This window comes from Haemaphysalis longicornis, unplaced genomic scaffold, assembly GCF_048455015.1.
Source record: "Haemaphysalis longicornis isolate Haplotype H1 unplaced genomic scaffold, Haemaphysalis longicornis Haplotype H1 scaffold_4, whole genome shotgun sequence".
Lineage (NCBI taxonomy): Eukaryota > Metazoa > Arthropoda > Arachnida > Ixodida > Ixodidae > Haemaphysalis > Haemaphysalis longicornis.
Genome location: NW_027526361.1, coordinates 120,697,114 through 120,721,022, shown reverse-complemented (window position 1 = coordinate 120,721,022; position 23,909 = coordinate 120,697,114). Strand labels below are relative to the sequence as shown.

At 47.2% G+C, this 23,909-nt stretch overlaps 1 protein-coding gene across 1 annotated transcript; it reads left to right on the top strand.

Moving 5' to 3' along the window:
- The first annotated feature begins 473 nt into the window (after nucleotides 1–473).
- Nucleotides 474–20,698, top strand: LOC144179336 (large ribosomal subunit protein mL37-like). Its single transcript, XM_077707632.1, has 8 exons — nucleotides 474–607; nucleotides 2,647–2,889; nucleotides 6,091–6,206; nucleotides 8,138–8,375; nucleotides 10,394–10,512; nucleotides 11,743–11,928; nucleotides 15,077–15,225; nucleotides 20,228–20,698. Exons 2-8 carry the CDS (start codon nucleotides 2,711–2,713, stop codon nucleotides 20,498–20,500), a joined length of 1,260 nt encoding a protein of 419 aa, XP_077563758.1. The 5' UTR covers nucleotides 474–607; nucleotides 2,647–2,710; the 3' UTR covers nucleotides 20,501–20,698.
- Nucleotides 20,699–23,909: the final 3,211 nt, after the last annotated feature.

The following is a 23,909-nucleotide window of genomic DNA, read 5'->3' as shown; positions in this document are numbered from 1 at the left end:
CAGCGGTTAGCACGAGGCTGCAGAAACGCACGTGCAAACGCTGCCGAAAAAGCCAAATGGCGGCTTGCACTTGAGGCTTGGCGGCTTGGCCAGGCTTGGCGCAAAGAAGCCACAAAAATTTACATTGAGAGCCATTCAACTTATTACACAAATAAAAATGTGTAGTCTAATGTGTAACTAAATTTTAAAAGTATAATATTGTGTGTTAGCTTAATTTTAAATATATAGTTTTTACCACTTGCGCCGACTGCCGGACGGCGCGCGAGTCAGGCCACTCGGCCGCGATAAGCCCGTGTGTCCGCTCTTCTAATTTTTTTATTTCTCTATGGAATGCCGGGAAAATGCTGCGTCGCCGCCTGGTGGGTGAGCTACTTTTCATTTGCCTGCTATCATAGGAGGCTATGTTTCTATTTAGTAGTTTATTTTATTCACTACAAAAATCTTAAGGTAACCTAAAAAACTGGAAAATGTTTATTTGATTAATGTTTAATCAAGTTGCACTTATGGTGAATAAACAGCACGCAGAGGAGCTAAGAAAGCTGGAAACACTGGGCAAGGTGACAAACATGGCGGCGTTCACAAGTTTTTGAGAGAAGCATGTCTAAGTGTGAGTTCCTTGCCTCTAGAATGCTTTTGCGCAGCGACAATCAAAAGTTTTGTCATAGCAAATAGCTTAATGACCTCAAAAGTTTCTAGATGATCAATAATGGTTTTGTTGCGTAGCCGTGGGGCATGGTATGCCGCAAAGCACGCGGAGCGCACACCTATAACTGCATGCAGAAATACCCAGTCGAAACTGGCTTCACACATTTAATTTGATGTCTCGCGCATTTATGTTTCCTTGTTATGAACATAGCTCAATACTACTAGGTAGCAGTCATAGAGTTTAATTTTTTCATACAATGCATGAAGCTCTATGTTAGCAGTTAACCAGCGATCCGTTGTTTGATTGCGGCAGTTTCACAGCACAAATTATTTTTGGCACCATTACTTTGACTGTCAAAGGCCTGTTAAGTCAGAGGTGGTCAGGCACTGTCATACAGAAGACGAACTTAGGTTATTTTTATTCATTAGGTTTAGCCGCAGGGAAGAAAAAAATTGAATGCAAAAAATGGAGACATGGCGGTTTCGCTTCGCAGCTACTGTATTCTTTACGAAATATTTATTCACTTCTAAAATTGTCTTGGATATTCCGGATAATTGGAAGAATTCCAAAGGACAGCTTCGTTTAGTTTTGACCTTAACTTTGTGCCTTTTTCCTTTTGCAGTAAAAAAAATAGCGTTACGATCTTTCTGTGAGCTCTGCCCCAATATACTGCGCCCAAAATATGCGAGTAACAGGAGATGCACGGTATTCCATTCAGCAAGCCCTGTGCAAACAAAAAACAAGAAATGTTATTGGCAATGCTCAATATCAAGGGCATTTATTCTGGGGAGTAGGAAGCTAGCAACCGTAAGTGGGTACTTAGGTTTTCTGAACCTACATTACAGCTCGTACGGTTACACGAGTCGTCTTTCGAGGTAAAAATTGTAATGTGTGTTCAACAGTGCTTGGGACAACCGTACCCAAAATTTAACTAGAGCTTGCCAAACTGGAGCAGTTAACGAGCTTGTAGAGTTTTACAAACAGGGCTGCTTAGAAAATCGAATTCGCACCAAGCATTGCTCCTGATTAAAAATTCTGGCGCTGGTTCTATCAGGTACCGGTTATCGAGGTTCCGCTGGAAGTAATGTTTCCTTAAATATTGCTTACTTTCATGAGGTTTGCTACAGCCTCAAAATTATTCGTGAAGCAAATGTCACTGGCAGGCTTTTTGAGAGGTGTGCAGTCCTTTTTTTTTTTTTAGGGGCAAAGCCCCTGAGGGGCTGTTGCTGTCTCCCGTTGTCATCATAATCGTTGTCTCATGTAGTCACAGACGGTACTAAAACACCAGGAAACTCAGTTACGCCTCGCGTTAGAATGTAACACGTACTAAAAAAACACCGGGACACTCGTTCACGCCTCGCACTAGAGAGCTTCGTGCTTCAAAGACAAGAGACTTTTACAGGAAAGCTGTATACCTGTACCCCCCAATGGTTTCATCTCCGTTGGCAAAAATTCCAAGGCGCCAAGAATACACCTATGCACTGCATGCTTCACCCCTACCCAGGTTTCGCAGTAGTGGAGATGGCCTGGGATTTTGTTTCGAGGAACAGCTGTTTAAATTATTTCCGACGAGGCAGTATGGTTATGTATTAGCTAAAGAATTCCACTCTAAACCGTGTCTTATCTGAGAAAAGTGCATCCACAAGGCAATCTTGGTGGCTACAATGACAGCTCAAGCATTGGAAAGTTCACACCTCACCAAGATCAATGGAGAAACCAGCTCGAGGTCAGACCTGCGTGCATGGGGTGTGTGCAGCCCAAACTATAAAAGACAGGGAGGTAAATAATTAAACTGTGAACATCTGGTACATTCCTTTAGAATGCAGTTGAGGATGTTATTAACGAACCTGACATTCGCGAGGGTATTGCAAGTTTATTAACACACATAGCACCAAATGCAAAAAAGCATTTGAACAGTGGTTGCCGGATGTGTAACAAGAACTAACTGCGAAACCAGAGTCAGATGTTGAACTAATGGGAGTGATGCGGCAACTTTTCAGAGGGCACACCCAAGCCATCTTGTGAAGCAGGAAAGCAGTCCCGTGTCACTGGGTCGGCACGAAGATGAGGCTGACGGCACTGCTGCGGGAGCAGAGTGACATCTACTGGCGGAAGAGGCTGTGGAAGACGCGGAAGACCCTGCGCAAGATCCAGAAGTTCCCCACCCCACAGGCCCTGCTCGACAAGCAGGTCGAGATCCACGATGCGCTGGACGTCGCTGCCAACGAGTTTGAGCTCGAACCGTAAGTTTTGCTCGCAGGGGATGAAATGAAAGGGACCCTGCAACACTTTTTCCAACATTTTTTTGAAACCTCAAAAACTTGCAGAACGTAATCAACCAACAAATCTAGTGCTTAGATTAGGGGTCCGCAAAGTACCGCATCCAAAAATTACTGCTCATGCCTACCAGATAACTTGGAAACTCGCTCAAAAGATTTCGCTTTCTTTTCCGGTCTTGGCGTTCTTTCACTGCTGGAATTACGTCATTACAGCGGTGTAGCGGCTGTTGGCTGGCGTTCGGTCAGTTGAAGAAATGAACGCGTTAGATAGCCAATTTAAAAAGAAAGCCAGAAAAGCAAAGCAGAAACGGAAGGCTGGGACAAGCAAATCACACACACAAGAAGGAAAGAGTGAAAGCATTTATCGGCAGTGTTGCAGGATCCCTTCAAGTTCAGAGTTTGACGGTTGGTCTTCGGCAGTTACGGGCGAAGCCTCTTGAGTAGACTGCAGCCTTGGCATTTAAATGTTTAAAGGCTTTTAAGCGTTTTTTAGGGCCTTTAAGTCCTTTTAAGAGGTTGATGTGGGCATTTAAGTTGTCTTGTCTTTTTTTGCGGTTGCAATGAACATTTGTGGCTTTGATGGACTGGGTTTTCCCCATAATTCACTTGCAGTAGCAGCGCGTACTGGTATAAAAACAATTTTACTTGGGTTGAGTTAGGTTGCAGTTCAGTCTGTGCGTGGCAATCACGGCCACCGAAGGGGATACCAGTTAGCCTTGGTTGTGCACTCGAAGAGCTTTATGGCTGGTGTATGTGATGCTGCCTTGCCTACTTGAAGAGGCTCCACTCTTGTCTGGTCTCCTGAGAAAAAATCGTGGGGCTAGTGTTCGTCTTTTTCTTTTGTGAAAAGGGAAACTAGAACAGCGTGGTAATGTACTAGGAAAAAAAAAGTTAGGCAAGACAGGTGCCCACCTCAAACGTAGGTTAATTTTAAAAGAGCTCATTGGAAATGAGGCAAACAAAAATGAAAAAACTGAGTCATATTCAGAGCGCATCATTTCTAACGAACCGCTGAACCCCAAGGATGCGGGTTCGATCCTGGCCGTGGCGGCTGCTTTTCTGATAGAAGCGAAAAGCGAATATGCGCTTGTGTCGATATTTTGGCTCACGTTAAAGATCCCCAGGAGGTAGCACAGATTCAGAGCCCTCCACTACGATGTGCCTTATAGCCCGGGTGTACCTTTGGTGTGTTACACCCCCAAAATTTCACTTCCAATGTGTGGAGGTGCTCAGGGGAAGTAACACCGCTGTGCAGCCCACACATTTTCACTGCACCACCTTCCAATGAATGCATACCTGAAAAGTATGTGTTTTTTTTAAAGGAAAATAGGTCAGGAAAAGGATGAAGCCCCTCGATCGTGTTCAGTTCGCGGTGAATGAAAGCACTATGGCAGGGGCTTAGACATAGCTTGGGAAGCAAAGTAACAATGCAGCTTCATCCAATGCGTGTACCATCGGGCTGTGATAGCCCGGTCGCAGAGTCGGTGGCGGAAACACTGGCAACAAAACATGGCAGCACATCCGCTTCCATAGCTCGGAGTAAAGGGAAGGAGGAGGGCTGGTTGGTGCTACTTAACCTAGGTGGCGGACGAGAGCAGTACGGAGGGGCTTTAGCTTACTGGAAGAAAGTGTTACGAGTAGACTGTAGTGTGTGTGTGTTGATGCAGTGAACAGGCTTCATCAGCGCTCAACGCAACAATGTGCTGTAGTGCTTTCCCGCATAGCATTGGAGCCATGAGAGGAGAACAGCTTATAGGTCTAAACGGTGCAGGTCATTACATGCTGCAGTGTTCATGCGACTTCGAGAATACGACGCGGCGGGAACCTTCTTGAGTGTGCACAGGCTCACCGCAGCGGCCGTTACTGGCAGCGGCGTCTGACTCGCCGCCTGTCCGACTGCGAGAGTGCTTTTTCTTGTGTGTGTTGTCTGCTTTGGATGTGTCGGGGCTTGACCATTGCATTGGAGTCTATAATAGCCCACTTCTGACGAGGGGGCAGTGAGTCCTGAGCCTTCGTGGAAAAACGTTTCTCTTCCTGTTCGAGCTGTCCTGTTGTAAGCACGCCAGTGCTCTGCTTCCTGTGTCATCGTTGCTCCCTACTCGCCATGCATTAAACAAGTTAAGTATGGCTCTTGGCTGGTTACCGTCAGAATGGAGGCAATTCCCCTGCAAGCCCCTCGACCACCACACTACCACAACAGGTTGAGTTGTACTCATACACACACCTTCACCCATGTAACAAGGGACATTGACACCACTGTCACGGTCACTTTGTGTGTGAACCTAACATGCCACACAAACGCACAGTCAAAACTCGGCCTAACAAAACCCGATCTTATGAATTTCCTGATCCAACAAACAAATTTGGTCTATGAACTCAAACAAATGAAATAGATCCAGTGCCATTCCTGATTCAACGAAGTGTTTCAAAAAACATACTTGTTTAAAAAAGGAGCAATTTCAAATGGATTTCGTCAGAATGCCATGAAGATTATTGTGCCACGTCAAAACTGAGGGCCTACGGAGGAACTGAGTGTGCGTTCAATGCGCTTGCGTGCTACGAAAAGTCTGTCCGGCCAATGCTAGCGAAGCACGTGCAGGCAAAAATCACAGGCTTTTGTTTCCCAGGAAGTAAGTTTATTCCCCCCAGAACTCCTAGCGTTTTGTCGCTATTATTTTCACCGTGCACTTTTAGCGCATTGCTAAATTATCGGCCGGCGAGCACTGCAGCCACCACAATTACATTCTCATGGCAGCTACTGGAATGCGCCTCCCTTGAGTCATTGAATGTAGAATCAACTGCTTGAAATATTAGTCCCAATTTTACAAAGCTTTTAACTTAATGAAATGATTCATGGTTCCTGGTCACTTCGTCAGGTCGTGTTTTAACTGTATCGTACTCTGCACTGCTCCACTTTTGATCTGCATCGACACAACCGTGGTGTTTTTCAACATTCTGATACTGAATCTGCGCATAAGGACATACTTGAACAGAATCAACACCTGGTCGTATCAGCCCAGTTAATCCTTGCTAGTGGCCTGGCGCTCATCATCTTGTTGGGGCTTACCTCTTTCCCTACCCCCCCTGTTCCCATGGCTCAGTTCTTTGCCATCTGCGAATTCATTAAGTCATGTGATGTGTTCTCTCTTCGATTACTGGCAACAGGTTCGAGCTGCCGGAGCCCCACGGCATCCCAGACAGCCAGCGTGCGGACAGCCGGAACCCCAACTGGCACGACCAGGAGGCCTACATCGTGCACCAAAAGTCACGACTGCTCGAGGGTGGGTCGTCCCAGCCTTTCTGAGCAGCTAGGTGGGAAAGTGATTCCATGGCACCAAATGGTGCATCAGGGTCACCAGGCGAGATTCCGCCCCGTTGTCGGTACTAGCTTGGCATTTCCTGTGTGCAGGAGGCTGTGCCGCCTGCCACTTGGCTTGGAGCACTCCTTCTGTTCTTCTACCTAACTCCTAAAAGAGCTCCGCTGTTCTGCCTCAGCGGCCTGAGGAGAGAATTGAATTGGGAACGAACACCCGGCATTCGATCCCCAGCAATGCCAATATTTGTTGCAACACCCGTGATTTTTCTTTGTTGTAAAAATGTCCTCTTAGCTCAATTCTGCGCATTCTCTTTGTGAATGAATGGGGTTTGGTGTACTCTGGGTCGGCTTAGAGGTCAGGCTTGGCACACCAGCACGTTTAGCAAGCGTTCTGCATCGCATTCGAAGTGCCGGGCTTGTACCTATCTTTCGGAAAGGAATATCAATCTCCCCAGTTCTACCCACCCTCCCCGCTAGGCATGGCTCTTATATGAATGAAAGTGAATAAGTGATTTGCGCGCGGTGTTGTCACTACGTATTTGACAAAACTCTATGTTTGTCGCTTCTGTTGATGGCCCTCGGCACCCTATGGCGTCCTCCGTGCTATCACTTTCACCCTTCATCCAAGGATTGTGTGTGCCCCCTCACGGCCTCTGTGCAGCAGTGTCGGTGGGCAAAACAACAACAAAAAAAACTAAAGCCGTTCCACTCGATGTGAAAGCTGTCGGAAATGCAGAGCAGTGATTCGCCATAATGTGCTGTGGCGCCGTTATCCGCTCACTCCTACCACCCGATGCAATTCAAATTTCCCGCCTTTGCAGTGCTCGCATGCCCCTACCTGAAACTGCGCCAGTGGTAGTTCTGTTCTTTTTGTGCCTGCTTTTGCTCCCACACGTGCCGGCGTTGCACTGCCACTTTTTTTCGCTTACTATCATAAAAACTAACCCAATGAGCGTTTGTAACTACAGGAATGTGGGTGCTGTCGGTTAATTACGTATATTTTGCCTCAAATGTACCTGCAGTTTTCTTTGCGCTAAACAACAGGGAGATGTATGACAAGCACCAGCAGTTCACGAGTTTCGAACACTTTTGACTGTATATTCCCGCCTTGACTTTCAAAGCCTCGGGGGTATGCTGTGACGACAGCTGCTATGACGGAACGTCGTGTGGCTGTACTTGGGTCCAGCAAGCGAGCTACGACGACAAGGCGAGCCCCTAAAGTGCTCTGCACATAAAAAAAATTGCGAGGGCACCTAGGCACTTTTTATGAGACAGCGATTGCGGAAGCATTAGCATCCATTTTCTGAACTGGACCTCTCATTATCATCATCATCTTCCCATTGTGTCTTTTTCTTCTTTTCTTCATTGAAATAACTTGCATGTACCTGCATACTTTGCTGCTGGTGTAATTAGGGCGCTGAGATTACTCCTGTGTGCCCTAGTGCACGTCCCTAACACACATTTCCAACTCAAAAGACACAATGCATTCACTAGGCCGACCTGTAGTCACTTTGAGTTACCAAGCTGCGGCGGTGTTGGAGGAGTTACGTGCTTGTCTCGCATTCCGGAGGCCCCTGGTTCGAATTCCATGCCCCAATTCATCGAGTTTTCTTTTCAACTGAGTTGCTTAACTTTGTTTCCAGGAATTTTCAAACTCTTCAGAACTTTGGCCTAAAGCTGAGCACCCTTCGAGTGGTTTCTTATTCAGCCATTTTGTGTTCAGTCTGTGTGCCAGGGACTTTACTAGGTTTACCAAATCGAGTGATGTTTTTTTCGTTAAAACAGTGAATGAAAAGGGCCTGCTTGCACGATCCTTCTGTTACTGTCCAAAAAAGAGGGGATGGAGGACGACTGTGGTCACCACCCCGCCACTCTTCTCTCCTCCCCTGCTGCCAGGCGACCGTCACGCGTGCCTGCTGACCAAGACGCTGCGCTACGAGGGCCTGCCCGCGCAGCTGGGGGCCCACGTGGGGAAGCACGCCCTGGGGGAGGCGCACGAGGCCCGCGCCAGGGAGGCCCTGTGCCAGGTGCACCTGTACGACTGCACCCAGCTGAAGCTGCCCAAGAAGCTCGACGTGGAGAAGCCGCACTGGCGCTTCCCCCGTGACTACGGCGTGCCCGTCCGCCGGAAGGTGTAAGTGTGGGGCCACGGGCGTTGTTACCCCGTCAAGCGTGAATCGCATGGAGCGTTTTCTGCTCGCAAAAACGCACCGCGCACGCCACGGGCACACTGACGCTACCGCGGAACCACCCGCACGATGCGCGCGGCGCGGCTGGCGGCGGCAACGTGGCGGCGGCTTCGACCGCGAAGTAGCGTAGGGAGCTCGAGCGACCACTTCTAAGCGCTCTCTAAAATGCCGCTCAAAGCACACACGAAGTTGCTTGTGCGGTAAATGAGTGGGTGAAAACAGTGGTATAAAACATCATCCACGCCGCTAGTGAAAGCACCCGTACAATATCTGACAGGGTGGCAAGCCTAAGCATCTCTGGCGGAGCCAGCCGGATGTCTTGAGCACTTCGAAACTGCTGCCATGAGGCGCATGCCTCCCCATTGGCAGTAGTCATCAGGCTCCTCCCACTGCCGTGCACGACGCACGTCATCTTCTGAGTGAGGCAGAAGCTGCCGCGTGCGCGCAATCGTCGATGCGGCGTGAAAAATTCGCATGCGCAACGGCGGCGCGCACGAATTGCATGCAAAAATGCGCCATGTGGTTCATGCTTCACCCATCGGGGGTTCAAGTGTATTCGCTTTGTCGACTGTGTTACCGTGCTCCCCCACCTTCTCCTGCTTATCGCACAAGGGATGGGGTGAGGAGTAGAGCAAGGCACAGATTAGGCTGCAGGAGGGGGATTGGCAAATGGCAAGTCTCTGTCGGGAAGAGGGGTGCCCCTCGTTATGAGGGAAAGGGATCCAGCAGAGTGAGTGGGCGGGAATTAGTGCTCCTCACTTTGGATGTGGCAGATACACTCCAGACTGTGTCGTCGTACCCTGCGTTGTTGTTGCAATTAAATGTGGAAATTGCGGGGGATGCATCTTTTTTTCTCGCGACAAGAGGGGTATGAAAGGGTTCTCTCTCCTTATGGTATCCACCTTCTGCTCTAATGGTGGCGGTGTGTCAGGACACACACTTGCGAGTTCACAAAGGGGGCATTTGGCACACCCTGTGCGATTAAGTATAAAGCCTGTGTAAATTGTGTGGGAAAATGATGGGAAAGAAAATAAAAAACAGGCAGGGAGTATTGTACAAAAAGTTAGCACCGAATTGGGAGAGTGCTGAAGGGCAGAGCGAATTTGAGTGTTCTTAAGAGGCAGCCACAAAGTGCAGCCTGGCTTGGGATGAATGAATATTTGTTGCCTTTCTGTATACTAAATGGTGCTTTCACATTTGATATTCACCTCACCACGAATTTTCAGCACCTATACTCAGGGTGAACTTTTCAAGCACTGCCTGGTGGTGCGAAATAGCCTCATCAAGGCAGCATCATTCTCACCATTACAATTAAACCTGGATGTAATGAAGTTGAAAAAGTTTGCAATTTTTTATTTTTCCCTAACTCCAGGTTTTTATTGCATGAAGTTTTCGTCTGAATGCTAGCACAAATATGGTGACTGTAGCCACCGTAGCGAAAATCACGGAAGAACAAAACCAAAATGCAAGGTGTATAAATTGAGGTGGTCCTGCCTCTCAAACACTTTATTCAACAGAAAAAAAAAAAGACTGGGTGATTTTCGCTTGCTGGCGCTTATGTAAAAGTGAAAGCATTACACGGCGCTCCAAGAACACTAAATCTGCAGAGGCTTCGGTGTCGACCTGCGTTCTGGTGTAAGGATGCAAGATGTCCACCGCGTTCATCACCTCCTTGGTGGCACTGGGGCCTGCCAACTGATGACAGTGTTGATGATGGGCATGATTATGAATGCAAAAACTCTGATGTCTGAGCCAATGCAATGCCCTCGTCTCATAGTGCCACTGCCCAGTTGTACTTCTTTTTACTTCCGGAATGCGTTCAATATAACCTTTGGGCTTTCTGGGTGGAATTCTTTTGACTGTTACTTTGGAGTATAGTAGCGCTCATGCGGCTGTTTAACCTGCTTCTGCGTGGACTACAGCCGGCCGCATCAGTTGTGCCTCTGCCTTGTGCCAATTGCAGCACCAACGTGCTGGCCAGCTACCACCAGCTGTGCGAGAAGCTGACCAGCGAGCTGCCCGAGGCCTTGGAACGCACCCGCTTTGCCCAGGTGCTCAGCAACGCCTGCTTCCAGAAGGCAGGTGAGCAGTGACCGGCCTCCTGGCACCGCTTTTCCTTGGGCCTTGCTTCAAGTGGCGGTCGGTCTGGTTGCGTAGTTCTTGCTCGGACATGTGTAGCGAGGCTTGCGTGCTTCGTGGTTGTTTTTGTGACCCAGGCATGCTACTGTAGCTGGGATGATGTTTCGGAGGAAGTTCTTCGGTGCTTTGGAGGCGACGCTTCATAGATTTGTAACTGTGTTCATCCATTTCCAGTATAAAATCTATAGGTTGTGTTCACTGGCGAGGCACGCATGCAGGCAACCATGTGAGTGCACTGTAACTGGTTATGTCGGGCTCTACGAGATGGCGGTACTTGTGCTAAGCACATGATGTGTTGGACGTTCCAAACTTTATCCCATCGAAACCAAAGTAATGCGTCGAGCCCAATGTGAGCGCTATTAATAACATCTCTGTTGACACCACCACTGAGAATCGGGTTTAAATGGAGCAGACGATGCACGCCGTTTTTTTTTTTCAGCGGTGGGTGGGCGCAGTGGCACAAGCCGCGCGATGTCTATGGTGCTTCGGCCATGTTCGTGGCTGTTTCCAGTGTTGCCAAGTGAAGAAATTGACAACTAAACTTTTCAATGAATGCCATTTATAGGCATCGATCAAGGTGCTGGTTTGTAATAATTCTGGACAATAAACCACCTAGCTGCCTTGGATCACATGCAGTCCGAAGTGTAACGAACAAGACGAAAACAAAGCAATTGGAACATACACTGTTGTTGTGGGAGGCCAGAGAGTCAAGATTAGCCCAGTCGAGACCAGGAGTGGAGCTGTTTATTTAGCAACGTACAAAGGTAACGGAGGTCCTAGATAGATGGCGCTGCCTGAGGCCTTCTAAATAAATGACAGGTCCTCCAGCAGATGGTGGAATATGAAGAGGAGCGAGAGGCTGCTTGGTACACCTACTTAGCAGGAATGAGTTTGAAGCTGAAAGCATTTAGTGGCACTTCTGTTGTCTCCAATCAAAGTGGTGTGTGTAAACACACACACAGGCGCCCTGTGCGTGTGTCTACTCACTTGTCCCTGTTATCCTAGCGCTTCAATTTGTTTGTCATGTTCTACCAACAGGCCCGAACCAGTACTGTGGTGTGTCTCGTCGTTAGTCCGCCCTTGCTTCTGCTCTGCTTTGGTCGCTCGCCGTACACGGCTGCATCGGCCGTGAGGTTCCCTTTCATCTCCTCTCGTGTGGGTGGCTCTTTGCAGATGGGAACACGATGGTGTTCCAGGGTGAGGCGGACACCCTGACCACCAGCCGGGTTCCCCTGGGCCCCTTCGGCAGCCCCGAGGAAGTGCAGGCCACGGCACAGGCGCCGCTGCCCGACCTCTACCCGGCCAAGTACACCCTGGACCTCGACCGGGCACACATCTACCGCATGGACGACGTCTACCGTGAGTGCTCACCCCCTACCCCTCCCACTTTGGTTGTGTCGTGCAGAGGTTGTTGTGGGCTTGAGAGAGGACTCTGCTTTGGTTGTGTGAGGTTTTCTGAAAGTCCGCTTCATTTTTTACTTGCTGCTGCAGTGTTCTGCCAGTAGCCCATGACTTATGGGGGCATGAATGACCAATTTTTTCTTTTGTCTATCTTACTAATGATCTAACGTGAGGGAATAGTCAAACCTTGATGTAACGAATTTCAGTGCAATGAAACCCCAATGTAACGAACCACGTGATTTCCTTTAACTTCAAGTGCATGCACCTCGTGTATTTTCAACATTTGTGCAATGAAGTCTTGTTTGCCGAAATTGGAATGTAACGAAGTTTGATTGCCGAAATTTGAATGTAACGGAGTTTCATGGACAATTAGGCATAAAATTTTGGTTCTAGAAACAGATTTTGGGAGGTGCAAGCACCTGAAATGGGATCTCAATAAAATGTGAACAGTGATATGGGTCGCCCAATGTCACGGAGCTTATGAACAAGCTCCTTGACTACTACAGTCGAACCCCGCTACAACGAACCCTGCTACAACGAACTCCGCTTCAACGAAATTTCCGCTTCAACGAAATATTTTTAATTCCCCATCAGTTAGCCATACAAGTCAGTGCAACAAAGTCCTCGCCACAATGAACCATTTGTCTGGCTTTCTTTCGCTTCAATGGAATTTTTGCTCATTGGGACTGGGTTTGAACATTTGTTTTGCAACAAAATAAGCATAACGCCAGATATTTGTAACTTTTTATACGTTCACAATGCTTAGTTTCACCGAAAACATGCATCGTGCACCCACACCACCACCCAAAACAAAAACAAACTGGTAGGTGGACGCCATTGTTTGCTGGTGATGACGATTTGGCTGCCCGTCTTTACATGAGGTGCAGGCCCGGTTCACCAAGCTGGAGCTACAGCCAATTCGTATACAGTTGAAATCGCGCCAACGTGCTGTGCTGCTGGCGCAGCGCTGTCATGTATGCATTGTGAGCACCTGTCCTTGCAGTTTTCCTTCTACAATTCTTCAAAGTCAAACGCAAAAATAATGTTTTCGTGTTTCCTCTCAAACCCACATCATCCTGTCTTAGTCGCGGGCGCATGATCGCGTTAAATGCAAGGCCGCGCGTCTTGACTGCCAAGGTCAGTTGCTGCCGTGCCCTGTCAGAGGATAAGACAACGGCACCGCTCCTACCACAAGCGAGAGGGGGCCTTCCGACCGCCTAGCAGCTATCTGGAAGTAATCAGTTCGGTGGACATGCCTTGTACGGCAATACGTATGGAAATATGCGGGGCTATTTTTCTTGCCCTTCCGTGGTGTGTTGGGCGGATTTTGCCTCAACGAGTTTTCGCTTCAGTGAAATTTTTGCACGCCTCGTGAATTTCATTGTAGCGGGATTCGACTGTAGCACCTTATCTACAAACTGCAAATGGCGCCTTCTGTGGAAAAGTTGGCGAGTCTGGAAAGTTTGGTTTCCAGAATGGTCGCTAGAGGACACCTGCGCCGCCGCCGCTGCCGCATGTGCAGCTTTGTCCCTCGTTCGTGTTCTCTCGTGCTTATTGGTTCCGTCGTTCCATCATTCCAGCAGGCGCATTTCCAAGTATTTGTGGGTCGCTGTTCGCTCCGATTGGTTGCTATGAGTCTTGCGGGCATTTTTTCCACGCCCGCATCTGCGTCTGTGATTCTGCGCCGGCAGCAGCTTCTGCCTCGGCCAGAAAGTGACGGGCGGCGTGCGTGGCAGTAGGAAGAACCTGGCAACTTGCGCCCATGGGGAGGCCTCCCCTCCTCCTTTATTGCCTACTGTGCTGCTGCCTTCCTTGCTAGCGTGCGAGGATGTGTTCAAAGGCGTCAAAGTGATGCAGCGATGCCAATGCCACCTCCTCACAGAGCGCGGCAGCGCCGTGAGAAGCCATCATCATCATCGCCCCCATCCCATCAGGAGAAGTGCACTTGGAGGGGCACTTGCGGCATGGCGTTCGATATATCGGCTGTGCCTGTGATCGGGAGTTCGATACATGCGTACAACAGCGCCATACTTTTGCATTGGGTTTCCAAGGGGATGTTTACATTGTTTGATATAGGCAATAATTCGACATGTCCGGGTTCGACTGTAGTCAGTAGGTGGAGAGTTTCAATGGGTAGGAAAACAATCCAGGGGCGACGCAAACATATTGATAGTACTTCCCATACAAGGAGTATTGAGAAGGCCATTGGTGGTACTAGTCATAATTGATTGACTATTGATGGTACATTTAAAGCGAAACTCTCAGTGTAATGCCACTGATAGGCTGCTGTTGGCAAACTATTAATACGGTGTTATCAATTGTTGAACTGTTGTTAAATTTCTGCCATGATGCTATCGATAATTATGTATACTGAAGTTCCCAGTTTGAATTATGATTGGCTGCACAGAACATTGAGGGACATCTTTTGCATGAATCTTCCCTTCATAAAATTGCTGAGGGGACGACATAAAAAGTTAAAGGGATCCCACCTGATCACATTCCTATGGCTTAAAAATCATGTACTGATACAGAAGGTTTTACAAATCTGTGACAATGTTCCTAACGGCCTAGTTTGCTTCTTTTAGAAATATCGCAGATGTTTACTGAAATAAAAAAAACAAGAAATGCATTTTATTTGGTCTGGTTTTCATTAGGTGGCAGCAGTGGTGTGCCATGGGAGAGTTCAATTTTTTTTTTATTTCAGTGCAGAAGTGACATATATTTCTAAAATAACCAATCTAGGCTGTTGTGCACACTTCTGGTTGTTCGTGAAACTTTTTGTATTGGTGCACGTGGTTCTTAAGCAAGCCTGTGGGTCATGAAGTTAACAGGGGAGTCCCCCTTAACCACATGTTGCAAAAGAAAATAAAATAATCCAACGGGAAGGAGGCCACGTTGTAATGAACGCAAGCAGCAGAGACCAGAATAGAGAAAGATGATAGACAAAAGGCACCTCTGCCAGGTTTTCATTGCAAGCAAGAGGGAGTTCACGCACTTGATCAGGGCGCAGCGTGCAACCACTTGGTTGCTCCAGTCGGTCATGATGCTGTAAGACTGCGTGTGATGGCACGTTACCTTATCCTTCCTTTTCTGTCTCTAAATGCAGCGGTGCCCCACGTGACCCTCAACCAGCACCCGCACACGCTGCACGTGACCCACCCGTACCCCTACTTCTGGTTCCCCCGGGAGAAGCTGGCCCGCGCCATCATGGCCTGCTTCACGTTCGCCGCGGCCAGAGCCAGGCACCTCTACGGGGTGGGTGCCAATCACGGGCGTCGTCCCAAAGTGTGGATTAAAGGGGCCCTGCAACACTTTCTTCAACTTTTCTCGAAATCTTACTTGCTTGCAGAAAAAGGGATGGAGACGGAGAGAAAGCTCTTTATTAGTGAAGAAAGCCGAGAGGTTTGCCAGAATCTTAACACTGACATGCTATTCGGCAGGGGAATGGGTAGGGGAGGGTAGAAGAGGCCCTATAGAAAAAAAAAAGAGAAAAAAAAAGTAAAAAAAAAAAAAAAGCAGGCATCACGGAGTGTGTGTGAACAGTTCGATGAACATCACGATTTCAGTGGTATTTTTATCAGTTCAGCGATGCCGATTTCGTCCAGGTATGCAAATAACGCCATTAGTGCTCTGCGTAGAGCTGAAGGGGAGGGCATGGATCAAGGAGCACTTTTAGGCTAATCGGTCCTGGGCGTACGTGTTCGATCTCCTGCACCAAACGGCACCTTGCGAGCTTGTAAGCGGGGCACTCTAACAGTGTGTGTTCCACGGTTTCTGGCGATCTGCAGCTATCACAGTACGGATTCGAGGTTGCACCAAGTCGAAACAGGTACGCTTTTGCAAGTGCTCCATTGAGGCGCAATTGGTGGTACAAAATTTCTAGTCGGCACGGAAATCGCTCTGGCAGCTTAATCATGAGCTCGGGGTCTATGTAGTGCAAGAAGGCATAATGGTGCTCTGGATGAGACCAGAGACAGTTCTGCTCCATTAAAACAAGTGCCTTCGTCATAGCTGAGGCGTCATGCTTGGTGAAGAAGACCTTCCTCCTATTATATGTTTGAAGGCCCGCGCGATCTGCTTCATCTGACTTCTGGACGTAGTCAAGCAACACATCCAGTACTTAGATGAGGGGGTTGCAGAGTACCTCAGCTAGAAATTACTGTTCTATGCCCATAAGATAACTTGGAAACCTGCTCAAAAGATGCTTCTCTCTTTCCTGGTCTTGGTGCTCTTCGACCACTGGAATACGTCATTACAGCGGTGTAGTGGCTATTGGCCGGCTTTCCATTCAGTTGTGGCAGTGAATACATTCGATAGCCACTTTAAAAGGAAAGCCACAAAAGCAAAGCAGAAGCAGAAGGCAGGTGTGCTGTGACAAGCAAATTGGGGAGGATTGCTCCGTGCTGGTGATAACTATAGCATTTGCACTGCTTTCAAATGCGAAGGAAAAAGCGAAAGTGTTTATCGATATTGTTGCAGAGTCCCTTTAACTATCTGTGGGCTGCAGTGGAGTACTGCACAAGCACTGATGCAAACGAAGGCTACAAATAACCCACCAGTGTGGCTCAGAAACTAAGGCGTTGTGCTGCTGAGCCCGAGTAATCCGGTGTAATCCCGTTGTGAAGCGGCCCAAGCGGCCGGTGTAATCCTGGCTGCTGGGGCTGCTTTTCAGAAGGAGGCAAAAGGCTGGGAAACACATGTGTAGAGGTCTCGGCACACTATAAAGATCCCTGGGTTGTTGAAATTATTCCAGAGCCCTCCACTATGGTGCGCCTCATAGCCCAGGGGTAAGTTTCGGCACGTTAAACCCCCCAAATTTGAAAGGCTGTGTATAGCCTGGAACAAAAAGTGTTGTGAACAGTGTGTAGCTGGGAGTGGCACAATGGCAGTCAACACGAAAAAGTTGGTGCGAAGAAGTTGGCGCTCTGTGTTCTGCAGTACAGCGCTGCTGAACAGTGACTCTACTCTTAGCAGAAAGAGCATCGTTAAACTCTGGCTGTGCGAACGCCTTCCCGCTTTTGTTGCCTCGCTTCGTTGTCTTTTTGACTGAGTCGGTAGAACTCGTTGCCAGAGCAGGAGTGAAGGAAGCATCTGGTAATGTAACACAAGCTTACATGAGGCATCCCGAAGTTAAGGGGGGACGCGGGTCTTAGAATGGTCCAAAATCGCGAAAATACGCATTTTGGGAAAAACACATTTTTGAAGTCTTTATACCTTCAAGCACCTACTCTAAAAGTTTCACTGCTGAATTTGATCGGGAATAATCTCAAAAACGACTTTGAAAACGCAGCGGGAGCCGCAAAACGCCGAAAACCGGGCTAAAAAAGCTTGAACTTCGTGCGCGCGCCACACTCGAAGCAGACTGCCGGCGGCGGCCATCTTGGGCTCGCTTTGTAGCTGATTTCTTTGTGCGTATTTTGCGCCATCTCAAAATGGCGTCGCATGGGGAGAACGAGCGTTACCGCCGATTTACTGAAGGTCGTTTCGGAGCCGCTGATTGGCAGGAGCACGCGCGCTCGAGTCGAGCCCCCCGTTCCGCGTCTCTGATTGGCCGGCGCCGTTGAGCCGCCATTTTTTTTTGTTTTGTTTTTGCAGGCGCGCGTCCGCTTCCGCAGTATTTTCAATTCGGGTGCGTTTTCTCTGCCGTTAGTGACTGCGATTCTGTCACAACGTCTTTATGTCTCGTGCCGCAATGCCTGGAGACCTTTACCTCAAGGAACTACGCGCTGCAAGCGTACGAAAACACGATGGAAGACGCCGTAGACGGCGGTGCCGAGATCGCCTGTCACGTACGAACCTGGTTCGAGAAGCGCCGCGTGGAAACGTCCAGATTTAGTTAGCTGTTGTGCTTTGGTTATATTTGTGGGAAAAAAAAAGTCCGCAGCACAACATGTTTGTGCTTTTCTGTAGTTTGCATCGACGTTGAAGGAAGTGCAAAGAAGGAACTACCGTACGTGAAGGTTCAGCAAAAAGTGCAGTTTTCCAGCGCTGTTTACAAAAGTTTTTCATTACTTGCATAGAGCCTTCCTGGTTATTTTTGGGGTACGGTCGCATACTTTGTTTTTTTTTTCTTTAGGAACAGAGTGACATGGCGATTTTTATATTGGGCCATGCTGTAGCAAGAGTTAGAAACTAGATTTTCCTTTCTTAGTTTGCAACGTCATGCTCTGCCTTACTGAGTGTTTCACTATCAGGCTTTTGACCTAGGATGATAAGACTGGTATCATTTAATTTGCAATAAATAGATCTAGCAGGTGATGCTGTTTGTATCACTCTGGTATCCATCGCCAAATCGAAGTCCACCTGCAGCTCTACAGTTTATTTTGCGAGGTCACGCTCTTCCTTGCGTGGTATTTCCTTATCTTACTCTTTAGCCAGGATAACAAGACTGGTATAATTTAATTTGTATTGAATTGGTCTAGCAGCTGATGCTATTTGTATCACTGAAGCACTGGTCACCAAAGTGCATTTCACCTACAGCGTTGCTGTAGGTTTGAGATGCATAGCAGGACAATCTCTAGTTCTGGGTGGCTGCTGTGCTTTAGTCTCATTGGTAGCACAAAAATAACAGCAGCACATGGTATTTGTGCCTTTCTGTATTCTGTAAAGACACTGAAAGAAAAGGTGAATGAGGATATACAGTTTCTGAAGTGTAACAGTAGAAAATTTAGTTTTCCTTCGCAATTTGTACGGTATTCGTGCAAATTTATGTCAATCTTTCCAGAGGTATTTTTGTGTTACAGTCACATAGTTGGTATGCTTTTCTTCGTGAAGAATAGAGCTACAAAATGATGCTATTTATATTGTTGTAGCTATGCTGTAGCAAAAGTTACCGTGATCGAAAACTTCAAATGCATTTTTCTCAGTTTCTTTTTTTGCAAGACCAAGCTCTGCCTTACGGGGGTTTTTGTAATGTTGCTCTTAGGCTAGGATGACAAGACTGGTACCATTGTATTCGTACTGAATTGATCTAGGGGGTGATGCTATTTTTATTGCTCTGTCATTGTTTACCTATTTACAAAAATTAATAAAAATGAGGCAATTTTATACGAATTGTTGATATCAAATGTTCACCTCTTTCATGCTTTGCAAAAGTCTTCGAAATGAATAAAAATAGCATAGCCCCCCAGAGTAGACCTTTGGCATTAAGGCCGTATAAATCATCATTGAGTTTGCTAAAGCGAAATTGCTCTAAACCCCCGTAAGAAATGCCTCAAAAGTAAATTTCAAAGTGTCGTATTTCTTGAACAAATGAAGCTACGTTAAAACTAATTACATATTTGAAATCAGTGTAAAAAAATGCTTAAGACTGCCAATTTTCATATAGCTGGCACTAATAATAAAAAAAATTGTCTAAAGACCCACCTCCCCCCTTAAAGTGTGTGGCGTAAGCGAAGTTTAGTGTATCTGACTGCAGCCGTGACGCTCTTGTAATGAGGAAATTGTTCTAGACTTATATTGCTGAACAATACAACACTGCAAGTTCTGCACTTGCAGTCAACAGTTGCCAGTGATTTTTGGAGGATCCATTGCGAAACCTGCTGAGTATGTGTTTTTTAACACACACAGCTCACCTAATTGTTAGGCGACAAAAGCAGCGGATTCTGGGCAGGCAGGCCATGGGGGTGAGCCACTGTTGTAGCCAATGTGGGATTTTGTTTAAGCTTGTACCTCTACTTTTCCACCGTGTACCAGCTTCAAAGAGCTGCTTTTCTGCTCTGATTAACCTGCTGTACCTGTAGTTTCCACATTTAGTGCTAACTAAGCCTCTATTGCTAGACAGCAGTTGGACGGAACCCATAGCACTTGGTTGAAACTGCACATTTCGGGACGATTGATTGATCATGAGGTTTATCGCACCGACGCTACACAGATCATGACGTGCGCCATAGTGGAGGGCTCTGGATTAATTTTGATCACGTGGTGATCTTCAATGTGTGCTGAAATGTTGAACACATCGGTGTTTTCGCTTATCGCCTCTACCAGAAAAGCGGCTGCCACGGCCGGGAATTGAACCCATGTCCTTGGGCTCAGCATCACAGTGCCTTAGCCACTGAGCCACCACGGCGGGTCATTTTGGGGCGACGTCCGAAAAAGGAGTGCAGGACTTGGGATCGTGTGTGCTGCCACTTTGGCAAAAGCGAATGCAATTAACTCGTCAGCTATGCACTACCGCATTGCCCAGCGTCTTGCCATTCACGATGTGGCACAAACTGCACGGGTCAAAGGTCACGACCTCTGCCCCTTGGAATTGCAGGCGGACACGCTGACCCTGCCGGAGCCCCTGGCGGTGCAGTGCACGTACAGTGACGAGAGCACCTTCGGCTTCCTGGCCTACCAGCTGAACACGCTGGACCTGTCCTCGGACGAGGGGGTCAAGAACCAGGTGTGGGTCGAGGGGGAGCCGCACCGGCTGTTCGAGAGCTGCGACCCCCACCAGGGCATGCTGGGACACAACCCTAATGTCTTCCAGCGCTTTCTGGCCTTCTACACCAACGGATTTGCCAGGACGCCCTCCGTCGACAAGTAGCCGAAGACGAATCGGTAGCGTCGAATAAAACAACTTAGCAGTGCTAATAAACCGTCTTGACTGCCGGAAAGTAGGTGCACTGGGCTAAGGTAAATGCATTATCTGGGTGCAAGGCTAGTTCCGTGTGTGGCCAGTACAACATGAAGATGGACATTTTAGAACTGACAAGGCAAATTACTAAAACACTGATCCATGGTTGCTCCGTGTGTTGATGCTTCCCTCCTGGGAAATTTTGCCTCGTGTTTGTCCGGGGTCATACAGTGACTAGCTCCTTTTCTCAATAATTTTTCTCTCGTCAGTCTACTTCTCTACGCTTTGCAAACTTATACCCATGCACAACACAAAATGGCATCTGTGCGTATATCCTTTTGGTAAGTGCTAGTTTATCTACAATGAGAAGTAGGTTTTAAGACAGTTGAGCTATACGCACCACCAGTGCTGGTAACTGCTGCCAGCAACCCCGTAGTCAACTACCTTTTCTCCTGCCTCGAACTCTAACTCCTTCATTAAAGTCGAGAAATTCGCCAATTCTTTGGTCCAACACAGCGTTTTTTTCTGCAAAAAATATTTTTTGAGTTTATATTGCAGTGGCATAAAATGTATTTGATTGAATGCCCCAGCTTCCCAATGACACCAGTATTGAAAATGTTTTTGTAAAAAACGCTTGTGAAGGAAAACTGGCAACAGAAAATTTTTTTTCCAGGCATTGAAGGAAAGGATGAAACAGAAATGCATAAAAAACTGGTGGTAGCAAAAAATTTTTTCAGGGCACTGAGTCTGCTTACGGGCTCTGGAGGCAAAAGCCTGGCGATACTTAATGACAACGTTGCTGTCGCATCGTATTTGCATCTCTTTCTTTGCTTTTGTTTCTTCGCCTTTTGCTGCAAATTACTTCGACAGAAAGATTGGCGACGTGTGCCACATCTTCCCCAGTATTCCCCGAGTTCTACGTGGCTGGGGCGCCTACTCTTGTGCCGTCATGTTCATTAGTCAAGCAGCATGCTCTGGTTTAGCTTTGCTTCCACTAATAGCAGCGTGTGGAGGTAACACAGTGGTACTGGGCTCGTCCTGTGGATACTTGGGTTGAAATCCCGTACGAATTAAAATGCGTTCTTTATTTGCGATTTACAGCGCTTACAGCAGCAGCCATTTTCCGTACCTGACAAAACCACATCTTAGAAAAATGAAATGACGTGTGCAGAAGTTCGTCAGGTAAAAGGAGGAGGAGGAAGAAACTTTGGTAAAGTGTAAACTCGAGCTTGTTGATGCAAATTAAATAACAGGAAAACAGCACAAGGAGGAATACTACAGTTAAACCTCGTTACAAGAGACACTCAAAGGACCCGGAAAACGTGTCTCTTGTAACCAAGGTCTTTTGTATGCAAAGTTGCTAACATGGCAAGCATTGGAAGGCCAACCAAACCGCTTTCATTCAAATGTCTCTTATAACCAAGGTTCTCTTGTAACAGTGTCTCTTGTAACGATGTTTTACTGTACATACAAAAGAAGGGACACGCACACGGTGCGTACTATAAGCTGACAAATTTTGTACGGAGACAACGTATATACGGTAGCTTTGACAATTGTGAATGCTGTAGAAGTACTCTGTGGCAGCCAGGTTAGAACTGCTACATACATAAGCTGTGCTTTATTTAGTGACACTAGGCATTTATTAATGTGTAGCATTCTTTGCCGAGTACCTCCACAGCCAGGACCGTGTAACATCCTGCATTTCCACAAAAATGTAGATATCGCGGAAGGTCCACCTGTGATCCCGACAATGGCATAAATGGAGACAACTGGTTGCACAAAATTGTGGAAAACTAATAAAAAAAATAAAATATAAAATAATTATGAGAACTGGCGAACGGGTTATTGCCGCGCATTTTTACAATAATGCAGATTTTGCGAAATTCCACTTCTAATCATTAGAATAGCGTAAATGGAGATAATTGGTCGAGCAGGATTTAGAAAAGGCAAAAAATTTGGCTGGAAAAAACTCACACTCAAGACAAGCGGCATCAAAATGCTATGTATTAGTGGATAATTTTCTGAATTTCTGCAGAATTTTTTAGTGACAAGGCTTTTTAGTGACACTAGGTCAGATAGTGTATCACTACTGGATGTGGCTGGGCTCTCACGATTGCACCAAACACACTTTGTTGAAGTAGGCAACTTGAGGAACATTATTTGTGCAACTTCTTCAGATACTTTGTCTGCAGCGAAAATTAATGAATTTGTGGACCCACTGTGATGCGAAGTCTGGTTGGTACTTGTGGTGCCCGCACTATGCGGGGCGCTTATCCTTCGTTCCCAACGGCTGAGTTACAATGTTAAAGAATTAGTCAAATTGGTAGGTCAAAAATGGTTTTCTTGAAGAACTGGCAGCCTGACATTAGTGGAGGCAACAAATCCTCCGTACATGATGCCAAAACCTTGTCAATGACTTACTTTGCCTTGACGGCCAGCACAAGATTCCGGGTAAACATGCGATGGGAAGAAATCCATTCAGAGTTGAAGCCGAAACTTGGTGGCAAATGTTTGCTGAAGGTTACAGCTGCTTTTTTATGATGTGGCTGTCAGAACTTACTCTCACAATTTATCTTCTGGCTTGCTGTTGGCGCCCCACTTGCAAAAGTGCGGAGGGATTGGCCACAATTGCGGCTGGCAAGCTTTCACCAAGCAGCTGTTGCACAACAAAAATGGTTGTGCCAAGAGATGGTGATGATGATGATGATGATGATGGTCACTAAACGCGTCCCTTTTGAATCGGGGTAATGACGTGCCATTTCGCCTGCCTAAGTGATCTACTGCTGCTTATCTTTTTTCAACTAAGGCTTTTATTCCTCTGAACTGAAGCTGACTATGGTTGCTCCCCTTTGGGCCTTTTCTCCACCAATACTCTAATCTCGCTTCAGTAATCTGCGCTGCAGACTGGTTAAGCTCAGTGCATTAGGAAGACGGAGCTTTTGCCCATACCGGGCTGGATGGATACTATGGCATTCCATAGTATACTATGATGTTGGATACTATGGCATACTAAGTACTACTCGATTGTCTCCTTTGTTTCCATTGCATACATGAGCGTCATTTTTCAAGCTTTTTTCCAGGTGACAGTTTAATGCACTGCAGCCTGGTGAGGGACAGAAACAAGATGCGAAACAGAGGCGCTGACTTGTAGCTTCATTTTCGCAGATAGCACACACGAGCACATTTATCAGCAGTGCTTCTCATGGCAATGCTGGCAGCTGGCATAAATGTACAATTTATAACGTGTAATACCAATGGAGTACTAAAGTAATGTGAGATAGTTTTGTGGGCAAGAATCTTTCGCACGGTGAGGCCTTAGCTGCTCTGATACACATGAAGCCTTAATGGTTCGCTTTGCCCGGATTAAGGTCTCAAATAT